The sequence below is a fragment of the Zonotrichia albicollis genome, chromosome 2 (assembly GCF_047830755.1).
Source record: "Zonotrichia albicollis isolate bZonAlb1 chromosome 2, bZonAlb1.hap1, whole genome shotgun sequence".
NCBI lineage: Eukaryota > Metazoa > Chordata > Aves > Passeriformes > Passerellidae > Zonotrichia > Zonotrichia albicollis.
Genome location: NC_133820.1, coordinates 44085868 through 44099909, shown reverse-complemented (window position 1 = coordinate 44099909; position 14042 = coordinate 44085868). Strand labels below are relative to the sequence as shown.

Genomic DNA, 14042 nt, shown 5'->3' with positions numbered 1-14042 from the left:
TCCATCATTTCTGTCACCAAGATGACAGCCAAAGAGACAGTCTAGTGAGAATTCAGCTCAGTAATTTAATCTGCCTACAATATAAATATTTTCTTTAGAGATATTTGCTGCTGTAGTGTGCTTTTATAGTCAAATGGGAGGAAAAGGTATTTCCAGTAGGATTTGTATAGTGTCTTGGGGATATGGGCTTTAGGGTGATACAAATTACACTTTCAAAGTAGATTTCTCTCTCCACTGATTGGAATAGCTTCAGATACTTGCTTAGATGCACAGTGCAGATGTCTGCTTTTTGCCAAGTGATTGTTAACCCTGAAAGCAAAAGAAACCAAACAGGAAGATCCTAATATTCACATATTTCAAGCAGAATTTTCACTTGCATAAAAAAAAGATGTTACAGGCCTCTACATTCTTTTTCTGTTTCTTTACAAGCTTGTAGTGTCTTTAACACACTCAAATATTCTGCTGGGTGACATTCTGCCTCTATAGGGTAGATGAGGTGAATGACTGTGGAGTTATTTATACATGCACAAAGAGGAGGTAAATAGAGCCCCTAACTTCTTACTCCTGCCTCAGTAATGACCTTTCTCTGTGCCCTTGTGAGAATTGCCTTATCTGTTAATTTTCTGATATGTAAAATTAGAATGACCACACTCATAGACTGTTATGAGGTCTAACTGGAAAGTGAAGAGCACTATCTGCAGGGCAAGAAATGAGATCAGCAGCCTGTAACTGCTGTCAGCAGACCTCAAATGCACTGACAGGAGTATGTCTACAAAGGAGGTTTGAGCAATGAAATTAATCACTTGCAGAGTTCAGAATCAGGTGAAACACTGTATATTAGTAGGATTATCCCAGGGAAAACCCTTTCTCATTTATCCCTCTGGAAATTGATTGACTTGATGGACATTTCACAGCCTTTTTTTATTGCCATTTTTGAAAGATTCATCACTGTAACATTTTTACGTGCATGGCTTACCATTCATACCATGAGCAATAAAACCAAAGTTCCTGATCATGCAAGACACGCAGTTATTAGGAAACCTTTTCATTTCAGCAGTTCACTGAATGCCATGCCCTTTTCCAGGAGTGAGCAGGGATTTCTGAATTGCATTGAAAAGTACCTTCCATGGAATGCTGCCAGTTCAAAGCTCTTGATAACCAGGATTCCAACATGCCCAGCTCTCCTCTCATCCATTTGGAATGCCTTCAGATATATTGCTCCTCGTGTCAGGCTGCCATCACTTTCTGACTGTCTTTCTTTGATCCTTTCCAGGTATCACCGTGGACAAGTTTGGGCTGATTTACTTTGTGGATGGCACCATGATTAGGAGGATTGATCAGAATGGAATAATCTCCACTGTGTTGGGTTCCAATGACTTGACATCTGCTCGGCCTCTCAGCTGTGACTCTGTTATGGACATTTCTCAGGTAAGACAGTGGTTTGGTTTTGTTTTTACAGAATGCATGCCTGCACCTTCACCCTTACCTGCATGTCTATGTGCTTCCCCAGCAGGGCTGACAAAGAGGTAAGGGCTTAAGGAGAGTTGCTTTCTACATAGTTTATGGTATAAAATTGACCAGATCATAAAAGAATTACCCACTAAAGACAGAAGGAAGGACAGAAGGAAAGACTTGACTGCCCTAACTCATAGATTTTTGGGGGTGAAATTTTTGAAGATGTCCCAGCCACACAACTGACTTCTTTCAGAGTTTCCAGTCAGTGGGAAGGCACAGATTCCTGGGAAGGCAGGTTTTGTTACCATCATGTCTCGCTATATGCCAGGGACTATATGCCATGCTCCATTATAACATCTTAGCTAATCACAGGTTTTTTTCTTTTCTTCTCCTCATCCTAATTTGGCCCAGCACAATTTTAGACCTGAATCAAATTAACATAGGAAATACTGATTGGAGGATGTGGTGCCAAAATTAGCAACAGCAGGAAAACAAGAATCTTGAATCGCATCAGATTGCAAATTGGTTGCAGCTACCATCATGCTGGGCTTTTAAGTCCTGCGGCTTCAAGGTGGAGAGAAAAAAAGAAGAGGAAATCTCATTTTGATTTTGATTGCTTTACTGCTGGATGGTGCAGAAGAGAAATCTGTTACAGCCCAGCACTCCATTTTGTGTGGCACTGGCCAACTTGTCAAATTGTGCCAGTTTAGGACAGTGTCCTTTGAAACCTTTGTGCCACTTGTTGTTTGCCTGCCTCTCCTGCCTCTCCTATGAAAATATAGATCATAGCTGGAGGGCTAAGTACTGTTATTTAGCCACAATAGATGCCAGTGGGGTTTCCTTTTTGTAACTACCTAGATAATTTCCATGCTCCCATATGGAATCTATTCTTGTTTTTTCCCTCTAATTTGGAAAGATTATTCTTGCTTCCTTGCAATTGGCTCCCACTGTCTGTAATTTATGAACAAGCTGAAATTATGACTTTAAAAGTTTTTCTGCCTTCTATAGAAGGGAAATTTTGATGGTTAAATGCCACCTTGTAGTATGTTTCTCATCTTACAGGCATAATTTTTTCTTCATGTGAATTTCAGGGTCAGTTAGCAGAAGACGGCTGTATAATCAGACTTTAGAAATTATTTACTTCCAGGTTACGTAGCTTCTATGTAAACCAGTGACATGTTCAAACACTTCTGAGATGAACATGTATCAGCTGAAGACTTTTTTTTTCCTGTCATAAAATGACAGGAACCATTTTTAGATTAACCTGTACTGGGATTGGCAGATTAACCACTCCTGTTGTAGAGAAACATACTGAATACAAGCTTAATTAAAAAATAAAATCCAGCTTGGGAAGCAGCTTTTCATCATTTACAGCAGATAGAAGGGTCCTTTCTGCCAGGTCCCTGAGGCTGCCTAGGACATGAGGACATGAAATATTTAGCTGCCACTGTTGACAAGGAATGGTTTTTAAGAAATTGAAAATTCCCTTGTCAGTTCAGAATAAACTCAGCTCTTGATGCTAACTGAAGACTGCAGAGCTTAAAGACCACTGGAAGGGATGGAGGCATGAATTATTAAAGAGAAAACCACAGGCTATAATGTTTTACTACAAGAAGGGTTAAAATAGGCCAGGAGCTGAGAAAAGGAAGGAGATTTTGCAAGCAGAGAACCAGAGTAGACAGAGCTCAGCAAACTGCTTAGCAGTGAAAATAAGCCTCATGCACTCAAGCGTTAGAAGACACAATGAACTAAATACCTTACATCTGATCCTTTAAAATAAATGCTGAAAAGGCATATAGGAGCATCAAAATAAAGCATTGCTGTAGCAGAGATGTTGAACTACAGGCGTTAAAAATAGAAATTTCCTGTGTTCCTGAATCTTACCTGGTCTCTCCTTACTGAGTTTTTAGTAAAATCACAGTGAAAGATGGTTTCATGCGCCTGAGCCTGCTGGCATCCACTCCTCCTTCCAATAAGGTTACAAAATACTCCTCTAAACTTAGTCACGTCAGACAAATGAGAAGAAACAGCAATGGAGATGGATGGTGGGAAAAGAAGGTTCAAAACAAAGAAACTATACTGGAATGGATAGGTTCCCATCAGCACAAGACCATTTTTTTTTCTATATAAACCTGAAATAAAATAAAATAATCAAAAAAATGCGCAACTTGGAGTTTTTTACAAAAAAGAAATGTTCTGAATTCTGTTGGTAAGCATTTTTTAGGTTTAGCAACTAAAAGAGAAGACACACTTGAAAAGAGTGTATTGCAGGAGCAGAGCTAGAAATGAAGTCATTCTAGTTTCTTACTCACTTGTGGTGTTGCCAGTCACTGTTTTAGTGGATTATCAGTGTAGAACTGGGATATGTCACTCCTAAACCCATTTTTCCATTATGCTAAAACAAAATGTGAAAATCACCGTGAAGGCACAAGTATTCTACTCCATGAACTGAAATTGCCTAAGTTTCCTATGAATTGCTATTCTGCATTTTTGCAGCATAAAGCAAAAAACCATAGGTTATAACAGATATTCACACATGCTGGCACAGCTGCCAGTTTTGTGTCTATCCCTCCTTGTCATTTACCAAGAGGAGTTCAGCCACTTGTGTGAAAAATCCTTTAGTAAAAGAATCACTGTTCTATGTGTCTGATTTCATAGCACTTCACACAGCAAAATTTACGGTCCCAGGTCTCTGCTATGAGGTCCAGCTTCCAGCAGTTCAAAAAGCTGGAGAAGGAAAATTGTAGAATGGTTTGCCTCTGTCCATCATCCTGTTCCCACCAATGTTCCAGTGCAGAGTGTGGGTGTCTCCCTGTGACTGCCTCACGTGCCCAGGAGCTAGGCCCCCTTGCTCACAGCAGGTTAAATCCTCTATCGCCACCTATCAAGTAATAATTAGTTGTGGGGTTTTTCACCCATTCCCCCTTTAATCCATGTTGATTCCATCCTCATTGTGATTGATTTATAGCAATCATGCACTAGAAAAATGTCTTGCTATAAAAGTTCCCTTGTGGTTTTTTACCATGAAGGTTCGTCTGGAATGGCCCACGGATCTGGCAGTGAATCCCATGGATAATTCGCTCTATGTCCTCGACAACAACGTTGTGCTGCAGATCTCTGAGAACCACCAAGTGCGCATCGTGGCGGGGAGGCCCATGCACTGCCAGGTGCCAGGCATGGATCACTTTCTCCTCAGCAAGGTGGCAATCCACGCCACGCTGGAGTCAGCCACCGCCCTGGCCGTGTCCCACAACGGGGTGCTGTACATCGCCGAGACCGACGAGAAGAAGATCAACCGCATCAGGCAGGTCACCACCAACGGGGAGATCTCCCTGGTCGCCGGCGCCCCGAGCAGCTGTGACTGCAAGAACGATGCCAACTGCGACTGCTTCTCGGGGGACGACGGCTACGCCAAGGACGCCAAGCTCAACGCGCCCTCCTCGCTCGCCGTGTGTGCCGACGGGGAGCTGTACGTCGCCGACCTGGGGAACATCCGAATCCGCTTCATTCGGAAAAACAAACCCTTCCTCAACACACAAAATCTCTATGAGTTATCCTCACCTATAGATCAGGAACTCTACTTGTTTGACACCAGTGGGAAGCACCTTTATACTCAGAGCCTTACCACTGGAGATTATCTTTACAATTTTACTTATTCTGGAGATGGAGATATAACCCTGATCACTGACAATAATGGCAACTTAGTCAACATCCGAAGAGATTCCACAGGGATGCCCCTCTGGCTGGTGGTGCCCGATGGCCAAGTCTACTGGGTGACAATTGGTACCAACAGTGCACTCAAAAGTGTAACAACACAGGGGCATGAAGTAGCCATGATGACTTACCACGGCAACTCTGGTCTCCTTGCCACTAAAAGCAATGAAAATGGCTGGACAACATTTTATGAGTAAGTATTTTATGGGTATTGGCACTGCTGACTTCATTGTGTGTTCTCTGAACCATGCAAGGTTGGTAGAATTTAATTCCCTGATCAGAATTACTGTGCAAATAAAATGGCCTGAATAGAGAGTATTGGATTTCATGCAAACACTAGGTACTGGCAGTAGGTGCATTAGTGCTTGAATAAGCTCCCTCTACCAAGTCAAGTCAAATAGAATTTCTGCTGAGTTTTTCTAAGTAATTTGGACACCTGGTTCTCCTTAGCTGTAATCAGGACTGGAGATTTAGGTTGTGTGTCAGAGAATTTTTCTTGGCTTTGAAAGCCTTGGAAGTATGAAAGTTCCATCACAGCCTCTTTTTTCACAGCTTTTCACCTACCTCCTATGCTGCAGTGTCTTTGTTGAGCCTGTTTGAAGTGTCTGGTGTAGAATGACAACTGGCAATGACTAATGAGAGCTTGCTCTGGAAACAATTCTGTAATTAATGGACTGCTCAATTCCTCCTGTTGCAATTTGCCTCACTAAGCTTTGAGAGTAGTCTTGGAACTGTTCAAGACTGTCCCCAAAGAGTTTTTAAGAAGAGAGAAGATAGGATGCACTGAAAGACCCAGAGATGGCAGTGTCTTGAATATTTGTACTTGTTCTCTGTACTGCTGTTAGCAATTCCCTGCTTTTAAATACCGTGAAGCGAACACATTTCTGATATAAAAAAGGACAAAGATAGATAACTGGGTGAAGAGCACCTAGAAGGATTCATCCTGTTGTTGAGAGCCCCTTTCCCTCCCTCTTCCTTTGTTTAATTTTTATTTACAAGTGTAACCAGTTTGAAATGCTCCTTTAAGTACATCATTTCCCACATGGTTTGAATGGTTACACGGAACTGTTCAGCTGCCATAATAATAGACCCATTGTAAGAATCCAATTTGGATAGAATAGGCAGTTCCCAAGATGATAAACAAAAAAGTTGCTAGAGAAAAAAAGAGATTCAGGAAAGGAAAGCTGGCTAAATCCGCATATCTGTGTGTTGATATGTGGTTGCTTTGGTTCTCTCCTTAAAATGTTCCAGGCCCAGTTTCAAATTTCTTTGCTTAATACTCACTGCTCCTGCTCTTGCCTTGAAAAGAACTGATGGAAACTCTGTGATGAATCTTTTGAAATGTTATTAGCATTTTATCAATGTTCTGTTTGCAATTACTGTAGCAATATTCCTCAGTGAATCCAAGTTAGTACTCTTCATCTCTTACTTTGAATTTGCTTGAGGAAGGCCTTAGGGAGGAAAAAGAGGGTGTTTTTCTCCACAGGAGTGAAAGCCAGCTATATTGTCAGGACCATTGTGCTAAATCAAGGAGGTATTTTCTTTTTGCAAAGACCCCAATAGTTCCTGTGTTTGAAAACAGATGCAGCCACAGACAGTGAAGCAAACTAAGTATTACAGCTAATAATGGGAAAAAAAGATTTATACCTCAAACATAATCTTTTATTTTAAAGTGCGACTGAAAATATAAAGGAGATAAAATGAGGCAGAAGCTCAAAACCAACTTGCTCTGTGGATATATTTATAACAGTGATCCATTATTTCTTGCTGTCCAACAAAATAAAGCATTTGTGAAAGTCATCATTCTGGTCCTTTAATGCACTTCAGAAGAGTATAAGAAAGCTTTTTAGAACTAAATGGAAGACAGTATTCTCTAGTGGCTGGACTATGAGAATCTTGACTAGAGCAAGTCAGCACTGTAGGATAGCACAGCATCACTGAATATAGAATCGTGACTGTGCCTTCAGAGATATCTCATCCAAACCTGTGATCACTTATCTCTGTCTAACTGTTCCTGACAGTTTCTGATGCAACTGTATAAAACTACAGGGTAAAAGTCTATATCTGAATTAGTTACTTCAGCCACCCTTTACAGGCAGGTGGAGAGTAAAAGGCCCATTCAGAGTTTCTTATGAGTTATGTTAGGTATTTCCTTTAAGATGAGAAGAGTTGTATTCTGGAAGTTTACCTCTGCAAAGGTAGTAGAGAATGATGAGTTCGGATGCAGATGTTTATGTTGCAGATGTCTACAGTTCAGTAAAATGGATCCTGTCAGTCATTTGAGTTTTTCATTAATATTGTTAGTGATAACAATGTATTTATCCGTATTATTGTTACTTTTTGAGAGCTTTTTTATATGCTCAGCCTAAATCTTCCATGCTTGAGTTGGAGACTATTCTTTTTCATCCATCTTACCCTTTCATATCCTATCCTCTCCTATCCTATCCTATCCTGTCCTATCCTACCCTATCCTGTCCTGTCCTGTCCTGTCCTGTTGTCCTGTCCTGTCCTATCCACTAGGGTCTTGAAAGGCAGATCAGTGATTTAGAGGGATTGATTCTGTCCAGGTTTTGTATGTGTAACCAGGGAAAGAATATAAAATCAGACTGATAAAATTAGAATATGAAATAAGAGTCAAATATTTCAATTGTTTGGTAAAGTAGGTTTCATTTAAACAAGATATGTGCAAGAACACAGTTCTCAGAGTTGTAGCAAGGCATCAAGTCTTCAGGGTGATCCTCACATGATTCCATGGCAAATCTGTCTAACTTGTTGCTTAGATGGACAAACTAAATGAATGCATTTACTCATCACACTCTACTTGTAGTGGCTAGTAGGAAGCTGATTTTTTCTCTGTGCAGCATTGCTATGACTAATATTGTCAGCTCATAAAAATGCAGTTTATGAAGAACTGTGGAAGTTGAAGGCTGGGCAGAAAAACTCTTAAAAAATTCATTCATGGGGTGAACAAGAAAGTCTTGATCTCTTTATCTCAACATGAATGAGACTGGGAAGTGTCCAGATCACAACATGTCAGCCAAAGCTCTTGCCTAGAGAGGGACTCTCAGTCTAACAGAGAAAGGGTTGAGAAGGGTATGGGACTGGAAAGCAAAGCTAGAGAAATTCAAGTTGACAAGAAGGTGTGATTTTTTTAAGGCTGAGATGACCTAACTGGTAGTGTAACCAACCATGAAAGCAGTATATTCTCCATTTCTTTGTATCTTAGATCAGGACTCTGATGCCTTTCTTGTAATGTAATCTCACCAGAGAGAGAATTTGCATGACTGAAACACAAGCTGCAGAGATGAGTGCAGGCATGGGAGGATGAAGTCTAAATTCCTTGTTATCAAGGAAGCTGAAGAAGATGGTGTAAACCAAATAAAATCAACATTCACTACTTTCATGTTATTGGTTTCTCTGCCAGAACAGCAAGAAATGTACATTGGGAAGGCTTAAGTGGTTTAGAGAATTCCTGTGAACATGAGTGGCTGGAAGGTGCTCTAAAGGAGTTTTCAGTCCTGACTGAGGGGAGGGGTGAATTCCATATTTCCGTTTTGCTCATGGCCAAAGAAATAACGGCATCAAATCTGACTCTGAGGAAAAGTTTCATGTTTCTCACAGCACACAAGAGTTGTTTGTGTGCCAGGGCAAGCTGGACACTGCTGCCTAAAAAGTTAACAGTAAAGTAAATCCAGCTGGCAAATTTACACTGCACCAGTGGCACCATGTTCTTCTACCATGAAGAACGTCCTCAAAAGATTTACCTTTCACCTGACTGTCTACAAAGGACCATAAATCAGAAACCCAGCACGACAGAGCAGTGGTGTTGTGAGAGTGGCATCGCTACATGTTTGTCATGGAATTACGGTATCATAGTATGGCTTGGGTTGGAAGGGACCTTCAAGAACATCTAGTTCCAGCCAACATAGCCAGCATCTCTGGTTCTCCTCCAGGTGCTGTTCTTACCAGGCCATTTCTTAACCTTTACCATAAGGCTGCAAAGAGCTCTGACATGTGGGCACATTGGCGTGAATCTGCAAAGGAGGGAAGGAGGAAGGATGTACTGATGCAGTACTGGAGGTCTGTCTTCAGGGCACACCAGGGAATCCAGGTCCTCCAAGACTTCATGCTGGACTGGCACATTGTCCCTGCCTTTCTGTGGGGAAAGAGAATGGTGCTGGCTTCAGAGAATGGCAGTCTCACTCACAGCACTTAGAGCTCTTCCTTTCACACATCCTACACCCAAGCCTGCTCTAACAATCCTGTTTTATCAGGTTTAGCTCTGAGTAAGACTCAGTGTATAATGGTGTGCAGTTTCCCTTTTTGTTTGAGTGAAACTTAGCTCCCCACAGTAATTAGACTGTCTCCAAAGACCTGTCTATGACTACTTTGAGGGTTTTAGCATTATATAGACCTTTCCTGCCCCTGCAGTGGGCTTGACATTAGCTGTCAGTTAATGCAGTGCAGCTCAGCTTGTCCAGTAACTGGATTAAAGACTTTTCTTCCCATTAAACTGGTGACAGTAACAGTGATAATCAGCAGCAAAGGAAGTTGATCTGGAAACTCAGCCAGGGAAAAGACTTCTTGTTCCACTCTGCCAGTAAAAGACAAAGGATGCTGTGTGAGTACTTGCTGCTTTGTTGTTGCTGCTTTTTAACTTGACCTGAAAAAATTGCTACCAGCCTTTACAAAGTTTCTTAGCAGTTGCTGTTTGTCTGCTTCAGAATCCGGAAATTCTTATTAATGGATTTGTTTAAATCAAGAATACAGCAATTATCTTGATTAGTTCACTGAGATGTTATCACTGTACATTAACTCAATTTCCCTCTCAGCCAAAGTCAAACCTTGTATGCATTATTTAGCCCAGATGAGGCTCTTTTACTTAGGTCCTGTGTGTGTCCTATTAGGTTTGAAGGTCGCCTCCTCCCGTACAGACTCAAACACTTACACATTGCTCCAGCCAAGCCCAGAAATTCAAAACATTTTCACGGACTACCCAAGAAGTGGCTCACAGTTGTCTGGAGGGCAAAGGATCTCATGGAGCCAGGTCTTCATATGAGTGGTAAGGGGAGTTTTGACCCCGTAACACCGGAGGCTTTTTTACAGAGAACCAAACTCTGCCAAACCTCACAAACTGTAATGGATGGAAGGTAGAAGCCAGCTGGACTGAGCTTGCAGGAGGACCTTGAATGGCTTCCCAGTGACCCCCAGGGCTGAGCAGAGGTCCCACCCAGCACCAGCAGCTTTTAGTGCCAAAGGCAGTGCCCTGGTCGGTGTGACTGTGATTTATCAGATCATGCACAGAGTTCTACAGGATTTGATTTAGTGTAGTTCAAGTGAGGGTTTTGTTCTACTCCTGCAGCAGACTGGAGTATGAGAAACACCTTTGGCTTTTTTTCCTCCCTCCTCTTTTAGCAAAATTTCTTGGTTCCACTTGTTCCACAATTTCTACATGATAAAATGATGAGATTCTCGATATTGTTCCTCTGACAAACTTGCAGTGAAGCTCCACTAGGTGCCATGATAAAATAGCAGTTCTCCAGTACCCTCAGTAAGTCATGAGGTCACATTTTGAGCCACTGCCCTGCCCTGAAGTTCATGCCTGATAGCAAAGTTTAGTTGAGAACCAAGGGAATTATGAATATCATAAAGCTAGAACGAGATCTTCCTCTTCTTTCTTGGGCAGTCAGAAAATTCAGTTGACTGTGACCACAACCTGGTCTTTGGTCATTAGGAAGAGGACTTGCCTTCATGCATTTTTTAGTATTATTGGTTTGTCTGTTATAGATTTGGTTTTAATGTTGTGTTTAATGTTGTTTGAAAAATTGGGATGAGGCAAGCTTGTTAAGAGGCACTGGGTGCACGTTTGTATAATCATGTGCAAAATATAGTTTGCAAGGTCCATTTAGACACTTTGGCACTCAATGCAATATTATAGAGAGTTTTTTCCTGATCTATTTGACTTGTGTCTTAAAAGGCTGATGAAATGTGAAGAGGCTAAAATGAGGAAATGCAGAAACAGGCAAGAAATTGATTTCTGAATAGATGGTACTAAGGATGCTCTTTAATTCCCAAGGTCCAGGTCTCTACACAATGGTAATGTGATAAATGAAAGCTCTGAATGTTTACAAGCCAACAATTAGACCTCATAAGCACCAAATGCCATTTTAATTCTGTGCATTGAACCTTAGCTAAGTACGTTTCCAATTGGGAATGGATGGTAACGGATTCCTTTGCTGGCCTAATAATTGCCACTGTAATTGTAAGTGCTGAGGCTTTGCAGCAGGTTTGAATGGGAGGCAGCAGCTGTGTTAGCAGGTGATGGATTCATTGCTCCAAGTGGCTGCTCTGTGCACTCCCATGCTTCAGTATTTCCTTAATTCTGGGGCTTTCAGAGCATTTGGAGAGCACAGAAGTCTTAGGCTGTGATGAAAACTGGCCCAACCCTAAGTCCTGATGCTGTGGAAACAGGCTAGGCAGCTTAGCTGCAAAATGAGGTGACTAGGAGAGATTTATGTTACTGCAAATACCAGGGCACATCTGAAGCTACATAAGAGCCAGTTGCTTGGCTTTTTCCTCTCCAAGCTGAGGTGTGCCCTGTAAGGGCCTTTATAGGGCTGAAAGCAGAGGTGGAAGGAACCAGCACATTTAACTTGTCAAGCATATTATCTCTGGGATGTGAAAGTCTGCACACTCCTGGGAGACTGTGGGTATGTAATAGGTATGTGTTGTGTGAGCTAAATCAGGGAAAAGGGGGAAAATGCTCCAGTTCTGAGTAAAAACAGAAAAGAGAAGAAGAACTGCTTGCCAAGAAGAAAACACTCTGTGTGCTCATGCTAATGGGCTTCCCACACCTCCATTTGCGTTGCCACCACAGTGCTAAAAGAAGCCTTAGTCTGGATGTGAGCATTTTACACTTCATCTGTCACCAGTTAAAAATAATAATAAAAATGGGCACGGTCTAATTGTTCTACCTTCTTATTCTTCTTCCTTTGTAAGGCAGGATCTCCTTGCAGCTGCCGATCAGTAAGCTGTCCCCCACAAGCCCATGCTTGGCAGGTTCCTGTCTGTCTGTTGGGCAAAGAGGTGCAGCACCTCCTGCACATGCAGAAAACGCAGATGGTCCTAGTTCCTTCTGCAGACATCTTAAACCAGTGCCAGCAGACCATTCCAGACTATTCTGGTCCAAAAGGAGCCTTGCTTCTCAGGATCCAAAGTCCCAAATGGAAGCCCTTGCTTTTGGTGAAGTATTGTGAGTTTTGTACACCTGTAAAAATGTATCCATGTAAATTAAGTGCATTGTACTTAGTCATTTTGACTTCACAAGAAGAATGTGTGCACAGAGGTCTAAGTGCCATCACGCTTTTTCATTCTTTTTTTTCTTGCTATTTTAGCCTAATTTGCACAAGGAAAGGTTACTGGCAGGTTTCTGCAGTTGCATATTTGCAAATATGATTTTTTTGCCCAGCAGAGGTGGAGGACCATTTGTGAGGGTGCTAGAAGCTTGAGGTCCAGGAATATTATAAAAATATTGCTAAAAAGGCACTACAGAAATACTATGTAAAATAATATTTCTTTTGCACTGCATAATATTATGTAAAAAGGCACTGCTTGCCTTTTAATAAGAGCATCCTGCATTAAGACTAGGGGGAATGGCTTTAAACTGAATGAGGGTGGGTTTTAGAGTAGATGATAGGAAGAAATTCTTTACTGTGAGTGTGGTGAGGCACTGGCACAGGTTGCCCAGAGGAGATCTGGCTGCCCCAGCTCTGGATGTGTTCAAGGCCAGGCTGGATGGGGCTCAGAGCAGTGTGATCTTGTGGAAGGTGTCCTGGCCCATGGTGAGGCAGGTGAAACAAGGTGATCTGTAAGGTCCCTTTCACCCCAAACCAATTTGTATTTCTGTGATTTGGTGAATATAAAGAGTTGGCTGTCTGCTGCTGCTGGGGGCTGTTAAACTGGGTATCCACAGGGTTTTGCGGCTTTCTTGGGAGCACATAAGTAGGACTTGCATGGAGTAAAGGTTTTGTGCTCACTCTCAGCATTTTTTGAGTGCCATTCAATTAAGATAAAAAGCTGTGACTCACAGGACATTGACTCAGCTCTTACCACTTGAACAAGCTCTCTGCCTGCATCCTGGCTTTTGCACTCCTTATTTCCCTAACCTGCAAACCTGCCTCCTTTTATACACCTGTTGCACCAAAGTTGCCCATTGGACTTCAGTGCAACACATCTAGATTTGTGACATTATTTTCAGGAGGTGAATCAGGCTTACTTTTAGGAGCAGCTTATTTTTAAAATCTAAATGAGGCAATAGAAATAAATCCCTCACACCTACTAATCCACCAAGTCAGAGATGCCAAATTCAGATTCATCTTACTGCAATTTCAGAACGTTTTCAAACTTGATTCTACCCTTACAGTTCAGACTGATTTGTATATCTAGGACTATTGACGTTGTGGTAGAAGGAATGTGGGATGTTACACAACACACCTTCAGTGATAACAATGTTTTCTCTGCTCAGAGGAAACACTAAGTCATATCCCTTGTGTCTTGTATCAGCAGATGGGGTAAAGAGACTGCCTGTGATGTTTTCTGTTTAAGATTCACATGCTGGTTTAGGAGGAGATGTGCAGGTGACTGGAGACAGTACAAGCAAAACACGTTTGTCTCAGTGCAAACAGGGCAGCCACAAATCTGGAGTAAATTGTTTGGTACTGGGAGCACTTTAGTTCTGGCTCTTGCATGGAGATGCAGCTCAGATCCAGGCTGTGTGCTGTTAGCTGCTTGGAAAAGCTTTAACTGATCTCTGCCAAACTCCTGCAATGCAGTCCTGTTTTCTACCTTTTCTTGTTTGGGGGTTTTTTTTCTTC

At 41.8% G+C, this 14042-nt stretch overlaps 1 protein-coding gene across 20 annotated transcripts in view; it reads left to right on the top strand.

The window, feature by feature from the left end:
- Positions 1-14042, top strand: part of TENM4 (teneurin transmembrane protein 4) — a 1564491-nt gene that overhangs the window by 1514636 nt on the left and 35813 nt on the right. For all 20 annotated transcript variants that reach the window (XM_074535017.1, XM_074535019.1, XM_074535018.1 and 17 more), the window contains 2 exons: positions 1274-1428; positions 4485-5362. In XM_074535017.1, coding sequence (XP_074391118.1) covers positions 1274-1428; positions 4485-5362 — 1033 coding nt within the window. The remainder of the gene's footprint in view (positions 1-1273; positions 1429-4484; positions 5363-14042) is intronic.